This window comes from Porites lutea, chromosome 8 (genome assembly GCF_958299795.1).
Source record: "Porites lutea chromosome 8, jaPorLute2.1, whole genome shotgun sequence".
NCBI lineage: Eukaryota > Metazoa > Cnidaria > Anthozoa > Scleractinia > Poritidae > Porites > Porites lutea.
Window position 1 is genome coordinate 24,238,054 of NC_133208.1, and position 22,937 is coordinate 24,260,990.

A 22,937-nucleotide genomic window follows, 5' to 3' on the forward strand; every position below is an offset into this window, starting at 1 on the left:
CCACGGTTGATTAACTAACTACCCGGACTCTGAATTTCATGGTCATTAAAAAAATGTGACATTACCTTCTATAAGCCCAAACTTGAGTAAACATTGAAGATTTTTAGCGTTTTGGCTGAGTTTGTGCTTTGGGAGTTGTCTATTGTTTCTAGTCTGTCATTATACAGCATTCTTGTCCAGCACGCGTGCAATGACCGCGCTTGGACGTTAGATGCATGAAAACGTTGTTGTTTCTTCTCCGCTACGCTACTCTACTATCGTTGTCTGCTCGCCAGGTTGAACCTGTAGATTTTAAAGCTTTACCACAATGCAGGACTAATATAAGAAAGTTCTCCATCAGTTTCCAAGGTCCTAAATTTTTTAACTCTCTTAGTTTTGAAATTCGAAATGCAACAAGTACCGCTTCCTTTTGCTGTAAGCTGAAAGCATTCCTCTTATCATAAATAGTAATATATATATATATATGTATTTTTTTTCTTCCTTTGCTCTTTTATTTTGTTTTGTTTTGTTTTGTTTTTTTTCTTTTTGTCATTTCGCTTTTTTTAGCCTAGAACTATGATTAGTACGACTATCTAATATACTTATTTTAAGATTTACTGTAGCTCTGCCATTGATTTTCCCGTGTGTAATTATGATAATATTTTGTTCTAATTATCTAACTGAGGGAGCCCATTCCTTATAAGCCCGGTGGCTTCTCTTGGGCTTCCTCGCCATGAGAGTTAAGGTAACTAGATTTTATTTGATTTGTATAATTTTTTGGCAAACAAAACAATAAACAATAAACAATAAACAAAGCTTGATCAGGATAATGGGTATACGATGACCGACAGGATAATTGATTAATTGATAATCGATGTCATTTTCTCTATAGGCTCTAAGATTGTGGGAGTGTACATTTGAGGTGTTGGTCTGAAGATCCGCCTTAGATATGACGGGGAAAGATCATTATAGATTTTATACATTGTCAAAGCCAACTGTTTAAGTCTAACATAATTTTTCTAAACTTTCCCAGCCAACCTCATCCAACAAAACAATTGAGCGAACGTCATAGTTAGAAAAGGTGAGAATTCTAGCAGCCCTATTCTGCATCTTTTGAAGTTTGTCTACTAGTCCCTTTATTATATAACCCCATACAGCACTACAGTAATTAAAATATGGCATTACCAGTGTATTGTACATATTCACTTTAGTATCAATGGTATAAAGTGACTTACGCGCTTTAAGATAGCAAGACCAGCGGATATTTTCTTTGAAATGGTATTAATGTGTAAGCGCCAGTTCAAAGATTCATCAATTTGAACTCCAAGAGATTTATGTTTAATTACTCTTTCTAAGGGTGTATTATTAACTTTAACTGTGAAATCACTATTTATTTGAGATAACTTAAACGGACTCCCTATAAGCATGTATTTAGTCTCCTTAAAAAAACATTCAAAGTTAATTTGTTTGCTGACAGCCATGACTGAATTAAATTCATGTCATAATTCATTTTATGTTCCATTTCATGTTTTGTCCATTTCTCCTGGGTATTACAGCCGTCCCAAGAGAAATTGCATGCTGCATTAATTATCAGTATTATTAACTTATACAGTAAAGTTATTAATATTGGTCGCTTTTTTAAATAATTGCTTCGATCAGACCAGTGGCGGATCCAGGGGAGGGGCCCGGGGGGCCCGGCCTCCCTCCTTATGTTTAGACCAAACTGAGACCCGAAGAGCGAAAAAAGTTTTTTTAGAGACCTCCCCCCCCCCCCCCCCAAAGGTCTGGATCCACCCCTGCAGACCTAGATTTCACTTAACCTTGCACTGCATCACAGCAATTCATAAGTCTCCTAAGAGCTTGGCGATAGCTACTGGTAAAGGTAAGGCAGATAATCGGGTTGATAGCACAGTTTGTGCAAGCCATAAACAAGGCGACATCAAGAGATACCCGAAACTTACAATCCAAATCGTTTTTGGGTACATAAAAAGATGTTACTAACTGAATGGAAAAGGGTATCCAGCAAATGAAAAGCGCTACAACGATAGCAACGGTCATCTTGAGCACGTTTCCGTTTCTTCTTGTTCTCTGTTCCTCAGCGCTGGCTGATTGTTCACCTGGATGGACTTGCTTTTTAAGCTTGATCAGGATGATGGAGTAAAGTATCACCAAGACGACGAAAGGGATGTAAAAGAACAAGATAGAAGCTAATAGGAGGTAAATACCAAATGAGCTTTTCTCTCCGTAGATCACATCCCACTGATTCATGAACCACTTTTAATTCTCCTTGATATTCAACAAGATTGAAGTTAAACAAATATAGCCAACAAAAGAGCACTGCGAGTATCCATGTACCAACAATCAAACAGCGACACACCTTGCGACTGATGAGGGGTGAACGGAGTGGAACTACAACAGCTGCATATCGATCCAATGTTATCAGAAGCAGGCTCTGAATCGACACTACCATGGAAATTTCACAAAGAAAAGGGTATATCTTGCACAAGGCCTGACCAAGGGTACCACCAATAAGCCACGAGCCAACGTGCAAATCTGCCAGTGGAACGGGGAACATGAATATTGGGTAGAGCAGGTCGGACATGGCCATGTTTGCGATCAACATATTTATCGGTTTTCTCAAAGTTGGTGTTTTGTAAACAATTAATACGATGAGAAAATTTCCAACCAGCGAGACTACAAGGATTTAACTATAAGCACCTGTTGCTCCAACTTTTATTGCTTCTGGATTTCTCAGACTGGAGCAGCTCGAATCCATTTGCTGTTGTGTTTATGCTTACTGGTTCTTCGTCAGGTCTTTTCGCTTAAAAACACCTTTTGGCGGTTCTTTGTCCTTTATATTCTACCAATTATTATGCAAGTAAAGCTGTAATAGTTAAATCTAACTGTCAATCTAAATTCAATGGCTAGATCCATATCAAAGTGGTGAATAAATTCTTCCAATAGGCGTTGATAGAAGCTGCCCACTTCCTTGTGAACAATAACATGGTTTTTATACAATGGTAAACATTCTCGGTCTCGTTTTATTCATTTTCAACTACTTCGCTTCACGATTGTTCTGCTGGAGGACTCCCCTAGCCTGGCCCGTAAGTATCGGTTTTAAAGCCGGGGTCTGTGTCGCGATATTTTCTTATAGTTCAGCAAAAAGGTGACCTAGAGCAGCAATATCCTTATGACGTGGCCCCTTCAAGCTCTCTCATGCAGCTGTTAGCTAAAATAAGGAAAATGCAAATATCATTCCTGACCAGAAGGAAGTGACAATAATGATGCTATCGTTAGAGACCCATTTGATGTTGCATGAAATTAAATACACAATAATCAACAATTATTCCACAGCTAATCTCATTAGCCAATGATCGATTGTTTCCGAATAAAATATGAATAAATATGAATAAACCGAAAAAGACATTAGAAACTTTTACACTAGTGCTACATGTTTCTATGAAAACTTTTACATTTGCGTCAGCGCGAACGGGCCTATTGATGAATATTACGTACTTATTTCTAGAAAAACGCCACACATGGTTACGACCATTAACATTGATGGTGGCACACCTGTTCGTAGTTATTTTACTAAAAAACCTCTGAAAAAAAAAAAATTTTCCCCGAGCTAACTTTCACTGACTTTTAGCCTCTATTTGATATTGGCGCAGACAGTGTAAAGTCAATTCTCTATTAACTAGTGCTTAACTTGATATAACGATACAGCTTTGCCTTTCCATCTGCGACTAGAGCAACTCTCATGCCCCAAACTTCCCTTTTGCTTCAGTAACAGCTTGACATACGCACGCTGGCGCATGGACTAATTGTTAAATAAACATTTTAACTTTCGCCTCTATTTGTTAATGACGCAAATGGTGTGAAGTCATATTTGTATTCACTGCCAACTTTCTATAACGTAACGGTACAACCGCGTCTTCCCGTTTGAAAACGCGCTAATTACCTCCTATCCTATGTATTTGTTAAGAGACGCTTTTTCAAAGTAAGGTCCACCAAATTAAAAACAAAAATATTTTTCTTAAGACCGTAACTGAAAACCAACCTTTTTTTTTTCAATAAAAAAAAAGGTAAGGGAAAGACAGCTAACAAGATACAGATAAATTTCATAGACCATTAAGTGTTTTCTTTTATCCATTTTATTTCGAAGTTCCTCATATTGATCGGCCTATGTTTAAAGCTGTTTAGTCAAACAAGGTATAAACCATTCTCCGACGCTAGCGGTACAATGCATGAAAATGTTGCTGTTTCTTCTCTACTACGCTGCTCCACTATCGTTGTCTGCTCGACAGGTTGAACCCGTAGATTTTAAAGCTTGATCAGGATAATGGGTATACAATGACCGACAGGATAATGGGGATGTAAAAAAAGACAGTATATTATGACAATTTATTATATAGACACGAGTGTTTTACTGGAAAATATACCACTCGTAAAATTCATAAAAACTACATCCGGGACCCGCGTGGTTTATTTTCCATTATCTCACACGTGAGTTTATCGATAACGTAATTTTGGTAATCATTTTATCGATGTCATTTTGTCTATATAATGAAAAGAACATTACACGGCGGCTTGTAGATATGAATTTTATTTTCGAGTGGCAAAACAACATTTTACTAACTCGCTGGGCTCGTTCGCAAAACATTGTTTTGCCACTCAAAAATAAAATTCATATCTTCTCGCCACCGTGTAATACCCTCAAAAGGAATTCAAAAAGTACCAGCTCACTCCACAGACCAATCCCACAGAAGAGTACCTAACAACTCTTGCTGCGACGGAACAAATATGGTGAGTTAACAGCCACAGAAACGACCCACACTGTAAAATTTGCAACAATAAAAATTGTTGCAAAATGCATCTGAGAGAATCCTGTTGTTTTAGACAGATTGGCTTTAATTAACTGGATTCTTTTGATTTGAAATAACTAATTTAAAAACAGTTAAAGCAAATATTAACGAGGTTATTTTGACTTTTCTGTTTGGTTGTTTTTAATTCAATATTATGTTGTTTTAACTATTCGTAAATGGTAGTTGTAACCAGTTTCTTTTAAGTAAGAATGACTAACATTTTTGGTTGAAATAAGACACTTCATTTAATTAGAGACCATTTCAAAGTAGGTAATTCAACTGTTTAAAAAACTACCCGGGATGCATCTCAGAGAACCCATTTTCTTTAGATACTTCTCGTTAATATAACTAAAAAGAATAGGTTACAAGAAAATGTTAATTTAACATAAAATAGTCAGTAGAATTAGATACTGTAAAAGAGTTAAAATAACACATTTGATAGACCATATTGACAGAGAAATTCGGTTTCATCTTTATTGAGCGTACATTTATGCGATCGATTGAATACATTCTGATCAGTAAAATGGCGTCCTAGAATGGAAAATAACTAATGCAAGAGGGAAGACAAATAGAATACTGTGATCACAGAGATCAAATTTGCCGGGATAGAACATACACACACAAATGACAAGTCGTAATTACTCATTAGAGCAAAGCAATGTCCACTACAAAATTAATTAAATTTTATCCACTAAATCGTTGAGCTCAGAAACAAAATGCAATCAGAAAGTCATTATAGCAATCAAAGTGATTAAGGCCGGCCTAAGAAAGCTGAAGTAATTTCGCGGCGGAATAGCGATATATATACATTTAAGCTTGTTAAGGTTGTATGTACAACATCCAATAACCATTTATACAAAAGCAGATAATTATGATCCAAACATTAACATTTACGATGGCACGTCTCTTTTTACTACTCTTTTTTACACGTTTCTAATTCTCACTGTTAAAAACAACAGAAACAACGATCATTCTAACTTGGCTTGAACCCCATAGGAATACATAGAATAATCCCGAGAATCCGCTGTTCTACTGACCCACTATTCCAGTTCTGAAATAAGTAAAATATATTACAAATACTGCTCTAGGGAGCAAAATGTTTGCAAGTAAAATGAAATAATGGCGCCATTTCCTTACGCCGGCACGTTTTCACAATAACAACAACTACAACAACAACACTGAAAAAACAAGTGGCGGATCACTTCGCCATGCAGGGACAAATTAATAGACTCAGCATTTAACGATAAAGGAAAACAAGGCATTCCACAGAAAAAGCTACCACTGAAACAGAGAAAAAAACACTCTTAACATTTTTCCTCGAAAGCGAGAAAGCTAGCTGAATTTCATACTCGGCTTCGAGTTCAGGGTAACCTGCATTCCAAATAGTTTACCGGCGCTCGGTAAATCTCTTATTCGCCACTTGCACATCTCCCATAATGCATCTTATCACCCCCCTCCCCCTCCCCCGCCCTTCCCCCACCCACCAACTCCATTTGTCCTGGGTATTACAACCGTCCCAAGAGAGATTGCATGCTGCATTAATTTTCGGTATTATTAACTTTTACAGTAAAGTCATTAATATTGGTCGCTTTTTTTCAAGAATCACTTCGATCAGGCCTAGATTTCAGTTAACCTTGCACTGCACCACAGCAATTCACAAGTCTCCTAAGAGCTTGGCGATAGTTACTGGTAAAGATAAGGCAGATAATCGGGTTAATAGCACAGTTTGTGCAAGCTATTAAAAAGGCGACTTCATAAGATACCCAAAACTTACAATCCAAAGTGATTTTTGGTATAAAAATAATTGTTATTAGCTGAATGGAAAAGGGTATCCAGCAAATGAAAAACGCTACAACGATAGCAATGGTCATTTTAAGCACTTTTCCGTTTCTTCTTGTCCTCTGTTCCTCAGCCCTGGCTGATTGTTCACCTGGATGGACTTGCTTTTTAAGCTTGATCAGGATGATGGAGTAAAGTATCACCAAGACGACAAAAGGGATGTAAAAGAACAAGATACAAGCTGATAGGAGGTAAATACCAAATGAGCTTTCTCTCCGAAGATCACCTCCACCTGATTCATGCACCTCTTTCCATCTTGGTATTCAACAAGATTGTAGGTAAACAAATATGGCCAACAAAAGGGCACTGCGAATATCCATGTACTAACAATCAAACAGCGACACATCTTGCGGCTGATGAGGGGTGAACGGAGTGGAACTACAACAGCTGCATATCGATCCACTGTTATCAGAACCAGGCTCTGAATCGACACTTTCATGGAAATTTCACCAAGAAAAGGGTATATCTTGCACAAGGCCTGACCAAGGGTACCACCAATAAGCCAGGGGCCAACGTGCCAATCTGTCAGTCGAACAGGGATCACGAATATTGGAAAGAGCAGGTCGGACATGGCCATGTTTGCGATCAACATATTTATCGGTTTTCTCAAAGTTGGTGTATTGTAAACAATTAATACGATGAGAGAATTTCCAACCAGCGAGACTACAAGGATTAAACTATAAGCAACTGTTGCTGCAACTTTTAGTGCTTCTGGATTTATCAGACTGGAGCAGCTCCAGGAACTTGATCCATTTGCTGTTGTGTTCATGCTTGCTGGTTCTAGCCAATGATCGATTGTTTCCGAATAAAATATGAATAAATATGAACAAACCGAAAAAGACATTAGAAACTTTCACACTAGTGCTACATCTAAGTCAATTCTCTATTAACTAGTGCTTAACTTGATATAACGATACAGCTTTGCCTTTCCATCTGCGACTAGAGCAACTCTCATGCCCCAAACTTCCCGTTTGCTTTAGTAACAGCTTGACATACGCACGCTGGCGCATGGACTAATTGTTAAATAAACATTTTAACTTTCGCCTCTATTTGTTAATGACGCAAATGGTGTGAAGTCATATTTGTATTCACTGCCAACTTTCCATAACGGTACAACTGCGTCTTCCCGTTTGAAAACGCGCTAATTACTTCCTATCCGATGTATTTGTTAAGAGACGCTTGTTCAAAGTAAGGTCCACCAAATTAAAAACAAAAATATTTTTCTTAAGACCGTAACTGAAAACCAACCTTTGTTTTTTCAATAAAAAAAAAGGTAAGGGAAAGACAGCTTACCAGATAAAGATAAATTTCATAGACCATTAAGAGCTTTCTTTTATCCATTTTATTTTCGAAGTTCCTCATATTGATCGGTTTATGTTCAAAAGCTGTTTAGTCAAACAAGGTATAAATTTTTTCCTTCATAAAAACACCTAAGGTTGATGGCAACTTTATTGCAAATTACAAAACGCGTTTTGAATTTCATTACCGGATCCTGTGTAAAACCTGTGTTCTTGTTTTTCGTGTCCGTTTTCATTTTTTGAAACAATGGCGGGTTTAATCAAACATGTTTAGTTAGTTTGAAGGGGGAAACATGGGGAACCCAGACAAGCCATTTACTCCTTCTACAAAGGACGTAACCGACGGCAATTTTGGTTTTGTGTGTTCGTGTTGGTTTTAAAAGTTACTGAAAATGATAGCACTCAATCATCGCTGAGTTTAAGATTGTGAAGTCTACTTTTGGTGGAACCTTTGGGGAACATTGTCAATATAAATGCAAATATTAAGCAATTTTAAGAAATAAATTCTGAGTTCCGGATGGGTCACAATGAAAACTACTGGGACTTGAAAGAATCAAAAGTATAGCTTATATATTCTCATTAACCGTCGTTTTATTCGACCTTATTAAAATAAGCGCATTGTAGCCCTTAATTTTGGTGGGAAATTTTGAATTTAGAATACCTTGCGAGAAAAGATTTCTTTCGATTCTGTTCTCCAATGTTTTTCACTTGTAGCATTTACGAAGTCGTTCGCGTCACTAGCCGCGTGGTTGAATTTTTTAAGCCCCGCGAACAACTTTAAAATTGGTAAAAGCCATGTCATAAAAACCTTTGCTCTAAGGGTATGTTTAAAAGTAAGAGTCTCTCATTAATAAGATACTATTGAGTTTTATTATACGTGAGCAGCAAGCAGTAACTTACAATGCAATTGAAATATACATAAATAAATGTTCAACTTTATGTCGATGAAGTAAAATGTCAAGTATTATCGCAAGGCAGCTATTGTAACATCCTACATACATCCTTTATTATCTTTCCTTAAACGAGGTTTTTCAAAGATAATTGCAAAAAATATGATTAAAAACAAAAAGGAGTACAGTAAATGTATAAGAAGTGGATTGGTAAAATTATCTAAGAGTTAAAAATTAATCACTTCAATATACGATCATACATAAAATATAAGAAACATCGTTTATAAAGTTCTATCCGCAAGCAAAGTATATAGCTTACTTTTGAGCTTTCGTTTGAAGCTTATAACATCTTTGTTTAGTTTTAATTCATTGTCCAATAAGTTTCATATCTTCACTGTTCTGTAATAGAAGCTTCTCTGGTCACTCGTCGATTTAAATAAGGGAATATGTAGCGATTGAGAGTTTCTAGTTTCTCAAATTGTCGATTCAGGGGGATCTTAGCGGTTGGTGGGACAACCACTTTAGCAAAATTGAGCAAACAATGGAATATTACCAATAACAGAGAAGACAAATAAAATACCGTGATCAAGGAGGTCAAATTTGCTGGGATAAAATCGACATACACACACTGAAGTAATGATTACCAGTATAGGGAGCAAAGTTAAATCAACTATGAATGGAATTCAGTTTGCTAAATCTTTGACGCGTTGCATAAATTTTGTTATTCACTGGTCTTGTAGAACTCAGAATCAGCATGCCAATAATAAGGTCATCATAGATACATGTTATTCACCGGCTGCGAGGTCCGTATTGAGAGAAACTGTACCCAAGGTCTTATGTACCGGCCGAGGGCGGTACTCAGATTCCATCGCTTCAGACAAAGCTTTCAGTTTTGAAGAGTTACTCTTGAACTGCATCGCAGCATCTGACAAGTCTCTTAAGAGCGTGCCATAGTTACTGCTAAACACGAGGCAGACAATCGGGTTGATAGTACAGTTTGCGTAAGTAATAAACGGGGCGGCAATATAGTATACCAGAACAATACAGAAAGACAGGAAGTCCGGTGCAAAATGAGATATTATTCGGTCAAATAAAAGGGGTGCCCAGCAAATTTAAAAAAAATGAGAAACGCTAAATTGATAGCTTATGGCCATCTTGAGCACTTGTTTATTTCTTCTTGTCCGCTGTTCCTCAATATTCGCTGAGTGTTCACCTGGATGAGCTTGATGCTTAAGCTTGATCAGGATGATGGAGTAAAGTATTACTTAAGAGGACATCAGGGATACAAAAGCATACGATGGCTTCTGCTAAGCCGTAAATAGGAAGTGACCTCGTGACATGTATCGGAGGGTAGTTCGAGCTTTGTTACTTAAATAAATTTCTTTAATAAACATTGTTAACAAGGAAATTTATCGAACGTTGTGCTCTCGCCGCAATCGCTTCGGCCCCTGTTACCATTATAAAGTGTTAATTACTTCTTTGACCACAGCCACCCCTGTGGTTTATTAAATATTTCCGCATTACATGTTCAATATGGAATCCAGGCATTTGCTAAATTTAAGCGTCCAGAGTGCACCAGATTGCACCTCAGAGAACTTCAATCTAAAAAAATTTTCCGGGAGGAGCATGCGCCCGAAACTCCATAGAAAAGTGCGCCGCACGCAGTCCTGATGGGCGCTAAGGCGCCCATATTGCCATTGTATACTATTTTTCTGGGCCCCCTCTACCACAAAATACTTCGTCCGCCTCTGATATTCTACTATCGAAAACACTTAAGCGCCATTATATTTTAATTGATATCAGATAATTCTCTCTGCTCTCCTGCAGGGGTTTCAGTGTAATATGGTTGAGTAAGTCCATTTTTAACGCTAATAACTTTGGATCCTGTTATTGAGAAGCGAACTGAGGCAAACAATTATGAAAGTGAAGCTATCATTGTTCCTTCTAAACTATTGATCAATTTTGTAAGTGTCTATTTAAATTAAAAGGACGGACATATCCGACGTAAAATAAATACTCCTAAAAATCGACGATAATTAAGCAGCCCATAGACCCAGAATATTCTTAAACCTTTTTCTTCCAATTGTAGAGAGACAATAAAAATAACGTACTGTTTCAGTAAAATGTTAATCATCCGCGGTCTCGTTTTATTCATTTCAAACTACAAAAAAATCGCGTCACAATCGTTCTACAGTGGAACGTCGATAAAATAACTAAGCAAGAGACTGGCAAAATTTGTTGGCTACACCGAGGTTTCGGTATATCGAGGTTCTTTTTGGTATATTTTACTATTACTGGGGTAAAGAAAATCGTTCGTTATACGTATACCGAGGACTTCGTTATATAGAGGTTCGTTATATCGCCGGAGGTTCCACTGTATACTATTAGAGGGCTCACCTGCTCATCTTTGGTGTTAAAGGGGCTATGTCAGGTTATTTTCTATCACTTAAGAACAGATCTAACAGCAATCTACTCATGACATATCACCTTTAAACTCACTCAGATGGTACCTAAAATAAAGAAGGTACAAATATTACAGAAGGAACTGACAATCGTGATGATTTCAACAGAAATCCATTTGATGTTGCATATAACTGTACGTTACGCACAATAATTAACAGGTATTCCAAAGTGCTCGAGTTGAATGCATGCCTACGTGCCGCGTTGGCCATAAACATCTCATATTCAGCAAGTGCAGGTAGATTAATTGTTTGATTAAAAACGACGGCAAAATATCAGTGATCGATCCTTTCCGAAAAAAAAATATTAATTAGTAATAAATCGAAAGAGGTATTAGAGACTTTCACACTAGTGCCACATGTCTGCAGCAATTATATTTTTGCATTTGCTTCAACGCCAACGGATTAATAGGCTGGGACTAGGCTCAGCAGTGGGGAAAGAGCGAAAGAGAAAAATCGGCGATCGAAGGCTGATAATTTGCCTTGCAATTTTCTGTACACCATGAAATAACATAGTATACATGATCATTTAGTTGCTTTGAGGTTTTTCATGCCTCACTCACACTAAAGCTGAAACATGTTTAAAAGCTAATTAGTTAGACATGGTTTAAAACTTTATTCCTTGATACAAATCTTAGGTTGAAGACAAATTTAATGGCAATTACAAGGCGGGTTGAAATTTACTACAGTCCTGTCGGTGTACCTGAAAAAAAAAAAAGATACCACTCAACTGTCGCTGAGTTTAATATTGTGACAAAATGTTGCTTTAGTGTCTAATGGCGCTGACTTTGGATGGAACCTTTGAGGAACATTATCAATGTATATGCAAGTTTAAAAAAAAAGTTCCAGATGGATCAAATGAGAACCACTGAGACCTGAAAGAATCAAAGAGATGGCTTAGCCTGCAGTAAGAGGGAGGTTTTTGATTAGTATTTATTGGAAATATTTTAGCCTACTTCAACAAAGATAAAGAGGTTAAGAGGATCAATTCTACGGTCATTAAGAAACACTGCTCTGAAATTTGCCCAACGCTTTATTAACTAAAAAATTGAACCTGTTCTTTAAGCAGCTTAGTTGACCCTACCCAGACTTTTAGTGTAAGAGTAACCAAGATAATAATGTTTTATCATCATCAGCAGCATAATCATCATCATCATCATCATTATCATTATTTTACAGTAAAGTTTTTTAATCCTTATTATTATTATTATTATTATTATTATTATTATGTTTATTAGTACTATTATTTGTTTTGTTTTGTTTGTTTGTTTTTTCTCACGAAACGCTTCAGACCCAGCTGTTAGTTTTCAAAAGTCAATCTTGCACTGCATCACAGCAATTGACATGTCTCCTAAGAGCTTGGCGATAATTAACACTAAAAATGAGGCACATAATCGGGTTGATAGCCACATATGTGTAAACCACATAGTCGTTGACAATAAAGTATAGACTAAAAGCTACTGGAAGACCAAAATGGAACTGTCCGGTGTACTAAAGCGACGTATCACCCCTTAACTGAAATAGGGTAGCAATGGCCATCTTTAGCACTCTTCTGTTTTTTCTTGTCGGTTGTTCCTCAGCGTTGGCTGACGTTCACCTGGATGGGGCTGCTTTTTAAGCTTGATCATGATGATGGAGTAAAGTATCACCATAAGGACAAAGGGAGTGTAGAAAAGAACGATAGCACCTGCCAGGAAGTCATTTCCTTTTCTGGTTCCTCCGAATGTTTGTTTCAAAAAATAAGAGAAGCGATCACCTAGCATCACGAGAAACGGCTTCCTATATCTAATTTAGCCCTGAAAACTTGGATATATCAACAAAACATACACAAAGTAGAACTGAAAAGTCTTTATTCAGTTTAGTTTACATCTTCTTATTTAGCGCTAAAACTCGGATATATAAACAAAACACATGCACATATACACAAAATGGAGGTGACAACTCTCTATTTCAATTCTGTCTTACTATTACAGAACTGTTTTCTCCTGTCTACCTCGAGAAAAAGAGCGCCGTTAGTCGGGTAATTATGCGAGTTCGCAAGCCCACCGCTGAATATAAATTAGCTCTGCAGTAAAAACTCCAAGAGAGCATCTTGACGTATTATTATAAAACAATTAATAACTTAACAAGGATCAATTAAACACGTGACTAATAATTGCTAGCAATAAAATCAGACACGTTTCTTAAGACAAAAGAAATCAACTTTATGACCCTTTATTAAAATAATTGCAGAAAGATTAGATTAAAGATTCTATTAAAATAGGCAAAGAAAGCTAGCTATCTTTTTCACTACGTTTACCTCCTCAATTTTTTATTCCCTCCTCCACAGTTTTATCATTTTCCCTCAATTCTATTATTTTCCCTCCCCTCCTCATTCTATTATATGCATTTTCCATCCACGACCACATGGACCACGTCGACCCTACATCGACCCCACATCGACCCTACAGTCAACTTTTTTTTTTCAGCACTGCTTCGTAAATAATGAAATTATATAACTATACCACCACCACATTTCTATAATTGTTTTCCCACCGCAACCACATTTCTATTGTTTTCCCTCTGTACTGTCGCAATTTGTAATAATCATCGCACTTTGTAATACCTGTCGCAATTTGCAATAAATCCATGGCACTTTGTAATACCTGTCGCAATTTGTAATAAACCGTGTCGCACTTTGTAATAAAAAAGCTGTGGCAATTTGTAATAACAGTCCATCGCACTTTGTAATAAACTAAGCTGTCGCAATTTGTTATAATTCCATCGCACTTTGTAATAATTTTTTGAGAGTGATTCAACTTACTTCGTCAATATTAATAAAATGCCAAAATATGCATGGTACTTCATAAACAAAGATGATGACGTCTGCTACCACGTAACATCTCCCTAACATTTACTTTGGTCAAACATGCATGTCTTACGCTATAAATTTTTCTGCCTCGATTAATCACGTGACCAACTAGAAACGCTTTTATGAAAGACATGAAACTTCCTGTGACATATCACCAAAAAGAGATGAATCATGTTTAAATTCAAAAATATTTAAATAACTAAAGCAACATTTAACAACAGAAAATTCATGAATAACCTGGCATTCGTAGTCCAAATCCATGTTTGCTTGCCAAGTGACACGTGAAGTCTTCGGGAAGGGGGAGGGGGGGGGGGGAATATAATCCCATATATGGATGGGCTAGATAGGTAAGTACCGCCTGATAGGGTATGGTTTTTGAGGATCTCGAGCCTTTAATAGGGTATCCTTTTTTACGTTGTTGGCCTTGTGTCTTTGGTTTGATCCTTAGATAGGGTAACTCAAGTAGTAATGGATGGTTTATTCCATCCTTTCCATTTTGTGGAAAAACAGTAATCCAGAACACGCTCGGAAGAATTGCAAGGTCTTACGAGTTGTATATACGCAGGGAAGGATAATTTTTACTATCCCCATGGTATTTGCTGTAGAGGACTCCTTATAGAAAACAATTGTTTTAAGATGGAATGAGTACTCCTTTTGTTCCTATATGGGACAAAATCAAGTGAGAATAATGGGCCAAATGCCCAGCCGGCTCAGTGTAAGACCCCAAGTGAGTGTTTTAAAAACAGGTACATACGAAGGTATTGGCCAGCAACTAATTAGATTTTGTGTTTAGGTTTCTGTTGTGGTTCGACGGTTTGCCACTGGTGACGTTTTTTTAATTATTTGCAGTAAACATTTTGAATCTTTCCAGGCCTCGTTTGATTAATTTGGCCAAAATATGGATGCCACTATTACTTCTTTAAGATTGCGCGTTAGACAAGGACGGTGCACCACGTGTTGTGTCGACTTGTTGTAAGATCTAACAAGGAAAGCTTGAAATCTCCTGTTGTCCTTATTCGAATGACGTAGGATGGATGTTACGATTTGCGGAAATTAAATGCTTTTTAATAATGGCTTGTTTGTGTCTAGTGTGTCTAGATTCTGTACTCTGACAACGCTCTGTCCAGAGCCATATGGCCATATAAGGAAGTACACCCGCCGGGTAACCATTGAATGAAAACCACCTAGTACAATAGCAAGGTTTAAGAATACAGCATTTCGTAAGTCAGATAACTAATCAACATTAATCTAAAAAAAATGCTTAAGACGGTGAATAAAGTTAAATGTTTGAATGAGCGGAGGTGTTACGTGCAAGCTGACGTCATCATCTTTGTTTATGAAGTACCATGCATATTTTGGCACTATATTAATGTTGACGAAGTAAGTTTGATTACTCTCAAAAAGGTATTACAAAGTGCGATGGAATTATTACAAATTGCGACAGCTTACTTCATTACAAAGTGCGATGGACAGTTGTTACAAATTGAGACAGCTTTTTTATTACAAAGTGCGACACGGTTTATTACAAATTGCGACAGGTATTACAAAGTGCGATGGATTTATTGCAAATTGCGACAGGTATTACAAAGTGCGATGATTATTACAAATTGCGACAGTACACCCTCCACCACCAACACCATCACCACCGGAAATGCCTTTTAAATTAAGGTTAAAACCATTAAGTCACTGTTAGGAAGACTATGCCGTTCACTGTTTAAGAAAGTCCATGTTTCAGGTTCGCTGGAGTCCATCAAACCATTCTCCGACGTTAGCCGTACGATGCATAAAAATGTTGCTGTTTATTCTCTACTACGCTGCTCTACTATCGTTGTCTGCTCGCCAGGCTGAGCCCGTAGATTTTAAAGCTTGATCAGGATAATGGGTATACAATGACCGACAGGATAATGGGGATGTAAAGAAAAACAAAGCAAATAATGTCAATTTATTATATAGACACGAGTGTTTTACTGGAAAATATACCACTCGTAAAATTCATAAAAACTGCATCCGGGACCCGAGTGGTTTATTTTCCATAATCTCACACGTGAGTTTATCGATGACGTAATTTTGGTAATTATTTTATCGATGTCATTTTGTCTATATAATAAAAAAGAACATTACACGGCGGCTTGAAGATATGAATTTTATTTTCTCGTGGCAAAAACAATATTTTACTAACTCGCTACGCTCGTTGGTAAAATGTTGTTTTGCCATTCGAAAATAAAATTCAAATCTTCGCGTCACCTCCTCTATAGGAATTCAAAGAGTACCAGCTCACTCCACAGACCAATCCCACAGAATACCCAACAACTCTTGCTGCGACGGAACAAATACAGTGAGTTAGCAGCCACAGAAACGACCCACACTGTTAAATTTGACTTATTAAAATAACCAATAAATATTGTTGCAAAATGCGTCTGAGAGAATGATCCTCTTGTTTTAGACAGATTGGCTTAAAATAACTGGATTCTTTTGATTTAAAATAACTAATTTAAAAGCAGTTAAAACAAACGTTAACAGGGTTATTTTGACTTTTTTGTTTGGTTGTTTTTAGTTCAATGTTTATGTTGTTTTAACTATTTATAAATGGTAGTTATAAGCAGTTTCTTTTAAGTAAGAATGACCAACATTTTTGGTTGAAATAACGCACGTCATTTAGTTCGAGACCATTTCAAAGTAGTTAATTAAACTATTTAAAAAACTACCCGTTAATATAACTAAAAAGAATAGGTTACAAGAAAATGTTAATTTAGCCTTAAATAGTCAATAGATTATATACTGTAAAAGGGTTAAAATAACACATTTGATAGACCATATTGACAAAGTAATTTGGTTTCATCTTTATTGAGCGTACATTTATGCAATCGAGTGAATACATTCTAATCAGTAAAATGGCGTCCTAGAACGGAAAATAACTAATGCAAGAGGGAAGACAAATAGAATACTGTGATCAAAGAGACCAAATTTGCCGGGATAAAGCTTACAACCACAAATGAAAAGTCGTAATTACTCAGTAGGGCAAAGCAAAGTCAACTACAAAATTAATGAAATTTTGTTCACTAAATTAATGTCAAAGCAATGTCAACTGCAAAATTAATGAAATTTTGTTCACTAAATTAAATCGTTGAGCTCAGAAACAAAATGCAATCAGAAAGTCATTATAGCAATCAAAGTGATTAAGGCCGGCCTAAGAAAGATGAAGTAAATTCGGGGCAGAATAGCTATATATATACATTTAAGCTTTTTAAGGTTGTATGTACAACATACAATAACCATTTATACAAAAGCAGATAATTATTATCCAACTATTAACATTTACGATAGGACGTCTCTTTTTACTAATCTTTTAAACACGTTTCTAATTCTCACTTTTAAAAACAACTGAAACAACGCTCATTTTAACTTGGCTTGATCTCCATAGGAATACATAGAATAATCCCGAGCATCCGCCGTTCTACGGACCTACTATTCCAGTTCTGAAATCAGTTAAATATATTCCAAATACTGCTCTAGGGAGCAGAATGTTTGCAAGTAAAATGAAATAATGGCGCCATTTCCTTACGCCGGCACGTTTTCACAATAACAACAACAACAACAACACTGAAAAAACAAGTGGCGGATCACTTCGCCATGCAGTGACAATAGACTCAGCATATAAACGATAAAGGAAAATAAGGCATTCCACACAAAAAGCTACCGCTGAAACAGAGAAAAAAACACTCTTAACATTTTTCCTCGAAAGCGAGAAAGCTAGCTGAATGTCATACTCGGCTTCGAGTTCAGGGTAACCTGCATTCCAAATAGTTTACCGGCGCTCGATAAATCTCTTATTCGCCACTTGCACATCTCCCATAATGCACCTTATCCCCCCCCCCCCCGCCCTTCCCCCACCCACCAACTCCATTTGTCCTGGGTATTACAACCGTCCCAAGAGAGATTGCATGCTGCATTAATTTTCGGTATTATTAACTTTTACAGTAAAGTCGTTAATATTGGTCGCTTTTTTCCCAGAATCACTTCGATCAGGCCAAGATTCCACTTAACCTTGCACTGCACCACAGCAATTCACAAGTCTCCTAAGAGCTTGGCGATAGTTACTGCTACAGGTAAGGCAAATAATCGGGTTGATTGCACAGTTTGTGCAAGCCATAAAATAGACGACAGTATAAGATACCCTAAACTTACAATCCAAAGTGATTTTTGGTATAAAATAAATTGTTACTAGCTGAATGGAAAAGGGTATCCAGCAAATGAAAAACGCTACAACGATAGCAACGGTCATCTTAAGCACATTTCTGTTTCTTCTTGTCCTCTGTTCCTCAGCGCTGGCTGACTGTTCACCTGGATGGACTTGCGTTTTAAGCTTGATCAGTATGATGGAGTAAAGTATCACCAAGACGACAAAAGGGATGTAAAAGAACAAGATACAAGCTGATAGGAGGTAAATAGCAAATGAGCTTTTCTCTCCGAAGATCACCTCCCACTGATTCATGCACCACTTTCCTTCTTGGTATTCAACAAGATTGTAGGTAAACAAATATGGCCAACAAAAGGGCACTGCGAGTATCCATGTACCAACAATCAAACAGCGACACACCTTGCGGCTGATGAGGGGTGAACGGAGTGGAACTACAACAGCTGCATATCGATCCACTGTTATCAGAACCAGGCTCTGAATCGACACTTTCATGGAAATTTCAACAAGAAAAGGGTGTATCTTGCACAAGGCCTGACCAAGGGTACCACCAATAAGCCAGGGGCCAACGTGCCAATCTGTCAGTCGAACAGGGATCAGGAATATTGGAAGGAGCAGGTCGGACATGGCCATGTTTGCGATCAACATATTTATCGGTTTTCTCAAAGTTTGTGTATTGTAAACAATTAATACGATGAGAGAATTTCCAACCAGCGAGACTACAAGGGTTAAACTATAAGCAACTGTTGCTGCAACTTTTAGTGCTTCTGGATTTATGAGACTGGAGCAGCTCCAGGAACTTGATCCATTTGCTGTTGTGTTCATGCTTGCTGGTTCTTCGGCAAGTCTCTTCGCTTGAAAACACCTTGTGGCGGTTCTTTGTCCTTTATATTCTACTAATTATTACGTAAGTAAAGCTATAATAGTTCAATCTAATGGTCAATCTAAATTAAACAGCTAGATCCATATCAAAATGTTGAATATATTCTTCCATGGTTTTTATACAATAGTAAACATTCTCGGTCTCGTTTTATTCATTTTCAACTACTTCGCTTCACGATTGTTCTGCTGGAGGACTCCCCTAGTCTGGCCCCTAAGTAGTGGTTTTAAAGCCGGAGTTTATGTCACGATATTTTCTTACAGTTAAGCAAAGAAATTGACCTAGAGCAGCAAAATCCTTGTGACGTAGCCCCTTCAAGCTCTCTCATGCAGCTGGTAGCTAAAATAAGGAAAATGCAAAAATTATTCCAGAAGGAAGTGGCAATAATGATGCTATCATTAGAGACTCATTTGATGTTAAGTGAAATACAACAATGTTGATGTTGCATGAATACACAATAATCAACAATTATTCCACAGCTAATCTCATTAGCCAATGATCGATTGTTTCCGATTAAATTTGAATAAATATAAATAAACCGAAAAAGACATTAGAAACTTTCACACTAGTGCTACATGTCTCTATGAAAACTTTTGCATTTGCGTCAGCGCGAACGGGCCTATTGATGAATATTACGTACTCATTTCTAGAAAATCGCCACGCATGGTTACGACCATTAACATTGATGGTGGCACACCTGTTCGTAGTTATTTTACTAAAAACATCTGAAAAAAAAAAATTTTTCCCCGAGCTAACTTTCACCGACTTTTAGCCTCTATTTGATATTGGCGAAGACAGTGTAAAGTCAATTCTCTATTAACTAGGTGCTTGACTTGATACGATACAGCTTTGCCTTTCCATCTGCGACTAGAGCAACTCTCATGCCCCAACTTTCCGTTTGCTTCAGTAATATCTTGACATACGCACGCTGGCGCATGGACTAATTGTTAAATAAACATTTTAACTTTCGCCTCTATTTGTTAATGACGCAAATGGTGTGAAGTCATATTTGTATTCACTACCAACTTTCTATAACGGTACAACTGCGTCCCGTTTGAAAACGCGCTAATTACCTCCTATCCCATGTATTTGTTAAGAGACGCTTGTTCAAAGTAAGGTCCACCAAATTAAAAACAAATATCTTTTTTTCAAGACAGTAACAGAAAACCAACCTTTGTTTTTTCAATAAAAAAAAGGTAAGGGAAAGACAGCTTACCAGATAAAGATAAATTTCATAGACCATTAAGAGCTTTCTTTTATCCATTTTATTTTCGAAGTTCCTCATATTGATCGGTTTATGTTCAAAAGCTGTTTAGTCAAACAAGGTATAAATTTTTTCCTTCATAAAAACACCTAAGGTTGATGGCAACTTTATTGCAAATTACAAAACGCGTTTTGAATTTCATTACCGCATCCTGTGTAAAACCTGTGTTCTTGTTTTTCGTGTCCGTTTTAATTTTTTGAAACAATGGCGGGTTTAATCAAACATGTTTAGTTAGTTTGAAGGGGCAACCATGGGGAACCCAGACAAGCCATTTACTCCTTCTACAGAGGACGTAGCCGACGGCAATTTTGGTTTTGTGTGTTCGTGTTGGTTTAAAAGTTACTGAAAATGATAGCACTCAATCATCGCTGAGTTTAATGTTGTGAAGTCTACTTTTGGTGGAACCTTTAAGGAACATTGTCAATATAAATGCAAATATTAAGCAATTTTAAGAAATAAATTCTGAGTTCCGGATGGGTCACAATGAAAACTACTGGGACTTGAAAGAATCAAAAGTATAGCTTATATATTCTCATTAACTGTCGTTTTATTCGAACTTATTAAAATAAGCGCATTGTAGCCCTTAATTTTGGTGGGAAATTTTGAATTTAGAATACCTTGCGAGAAAAGATTTCTTTCGATTCTGTTCTCCAATGGCTTTTACTTATAGCATTTACGAAGTCGCTTGCGTCACTGTTAGCCACGTGGTTGGATTTTTTAAGCCCCGCGAACAACTTTAAAATTGGTAAAAGCCATGCCATAAAAACCTTTGCTCTAAGGGTATGTTTAAAAGTAAGAGTCTCTCATTAATAAGATACTATTGAGTTTTATTATACGTGAGCAGCAAGCAGTAACTTACAATGCAATTGAAATATACATAAATAAATGTTCAACTTTATGTCGATGAAGTAAAATGCTATAGTATTATCGCAAGGCAGCTATTGTAACATCCTACATACATCCTTTATTATCTTTCCTCAAACAAGGCTTTTTAAAGATAATTGCAAAAAAATATAATTAAAAACAAAAAAAAATACAGTAAATGTATAAGAAGTGGATTGGTAAAATTATCTAAAAGCTAAAAATTAATCACTTCAATATATGATCATACATAAAATATAAGAAACATCGTTTATAAAGTTCTATGCGCAAGCAAAGTATATAGCTTACTTTTGAGCTTTCGTTTGAAGCTTATAACATCTTTGTTTAGTTTTAATTCATTGTCCAATAAGTTCCATATCTTCACTGTTCTGTAATAGAAGTTTCTCTGGTCACTCGTCGATTTAAATAAGGGAATATGTAGCGATTGAGAGTTTCTAGTTTCTCGCCAACTCACTGATGTTAAATCGTTTACTAAATTTAGACGTAAGATAATCCGGTGCTCAGCCCGTCATACATTTAAATGCCAGAGTTGCACTTCTAAGATAGTCAAATTAATTTTTCTACTGGGGGCCAATTTAATCTTTTTAATAAAGGAAAAAAATGGTCATACTTTTTGCCCCGCCTATAATACGGCATGCATAATTTTGACAAGATTGTAACTAGCTTACGCATATTTCTGTGAGAAGTATTTGCCCACATGTTCCAACAATAATAGTTTCCTGAATATAAATACTAAATGTATAATTATTTTAATTAAAATTTTCTGAGTAAATACATGTTTAACACGATTTATTTGAGCTAGTCGAGAAAAACATGATGAAACGGTCTTCATTAGTAATGTGATCATCGTAATTTAGGTTGTTGTCCAATATTACGCCCAAATCTTTCCCAATAGGTACTGGTAGCAGTTCCTTTCCAAGGGATGAAAACTTGAAGTCGCCAAGCTCCGCTATCTTCTGTCTGCTTCCAAAAACCAGGAGCTTAATTTTATCTGGGTTAAGAAGTAAAAAGTTCTGACAGCACCACTTGCTGACGTTAAATAGGTCCTCTTTTATATGAGCTATTGTGGGCGTCTTCTCTTTCAAATCAAACGAAATAACTAGTTTGGTGTCGTCCACATAGCTCTTTGCCATGCATTTCATTACAGTACAGAGGTGAGGTCTTTCGTATATATACTAAAAAGAAGAAGGTAATACACCTGAATGCACCTTAATGAACTACTATACAAAGTGTGGATCGATGTTTGTACTTTACAAAGAACGTTTGAATCCCTGACGTTTGAAACGGTAATTAATTTTTCAACTCAAAAGAAAAAAAAAAAAAAAACGCCATATCCTCATATCCAAAGGGAACAACCTTCCAAGAATTGCGCAATGTGAATGGCCTATGGCTTTACAGAGTCAGTATAATACAGTTATTAATCAAAACAGTCAATTCTGGTCAGGCAGTGAGCTTGAGGAAAAGACATAATTAAGAAAAACTTGTTTTCATGAAATACAAAGGTCTGGATTCACCCTTGCAGACCTAGATTTCTC

The 22,937-nt window shown here is 36.7% G+C and overlaps 2 protein-coding genes across 2 annotated transcripts; both read right to left on the minus strand.

The window, feature by feature from the left end:
• Positions 1-1,778: 1,778 nt before the first annotated feature.
• Positions 1,779-7,452, minus strand: LOC140945370 (allatostatin-A receptor-like). Its single transcript, XM_073394405.1, has 4 exons — positions 6,883-7,452; positions 5,823-5,895; positions 2,357-2,532; positions 1,779-2,253 (listed from the first exon to the last, which is right to left on the minus strand). The coding sequence occupies exons 1-4, from the start codon at positions 7,450-7,452 to the stop codon at positions 1,795-1,797; spliced, it is 1,278 nt and encodes a 425-aa protein (XP_073250506.1). The 3' UTR covers positions 1,779-1,794.
• Positions 7,453-18,220: 10,768 nt separating this feature from the next.
• Positions 18,221-19,009, minus strand: LOC140945371 (substance-K receptor-like). Its single transcript, XM_073394406.1, has one exon. The coding sequence runs from the start codon at positions 19,007-19,009 to the stop codon at positions 18,221-18,223; it is 789 nt and encodes a 262-aa protein (XP_073250507.1).
• Positions 19,010-22,937: the final 3,928 nt, after the last annotated feature.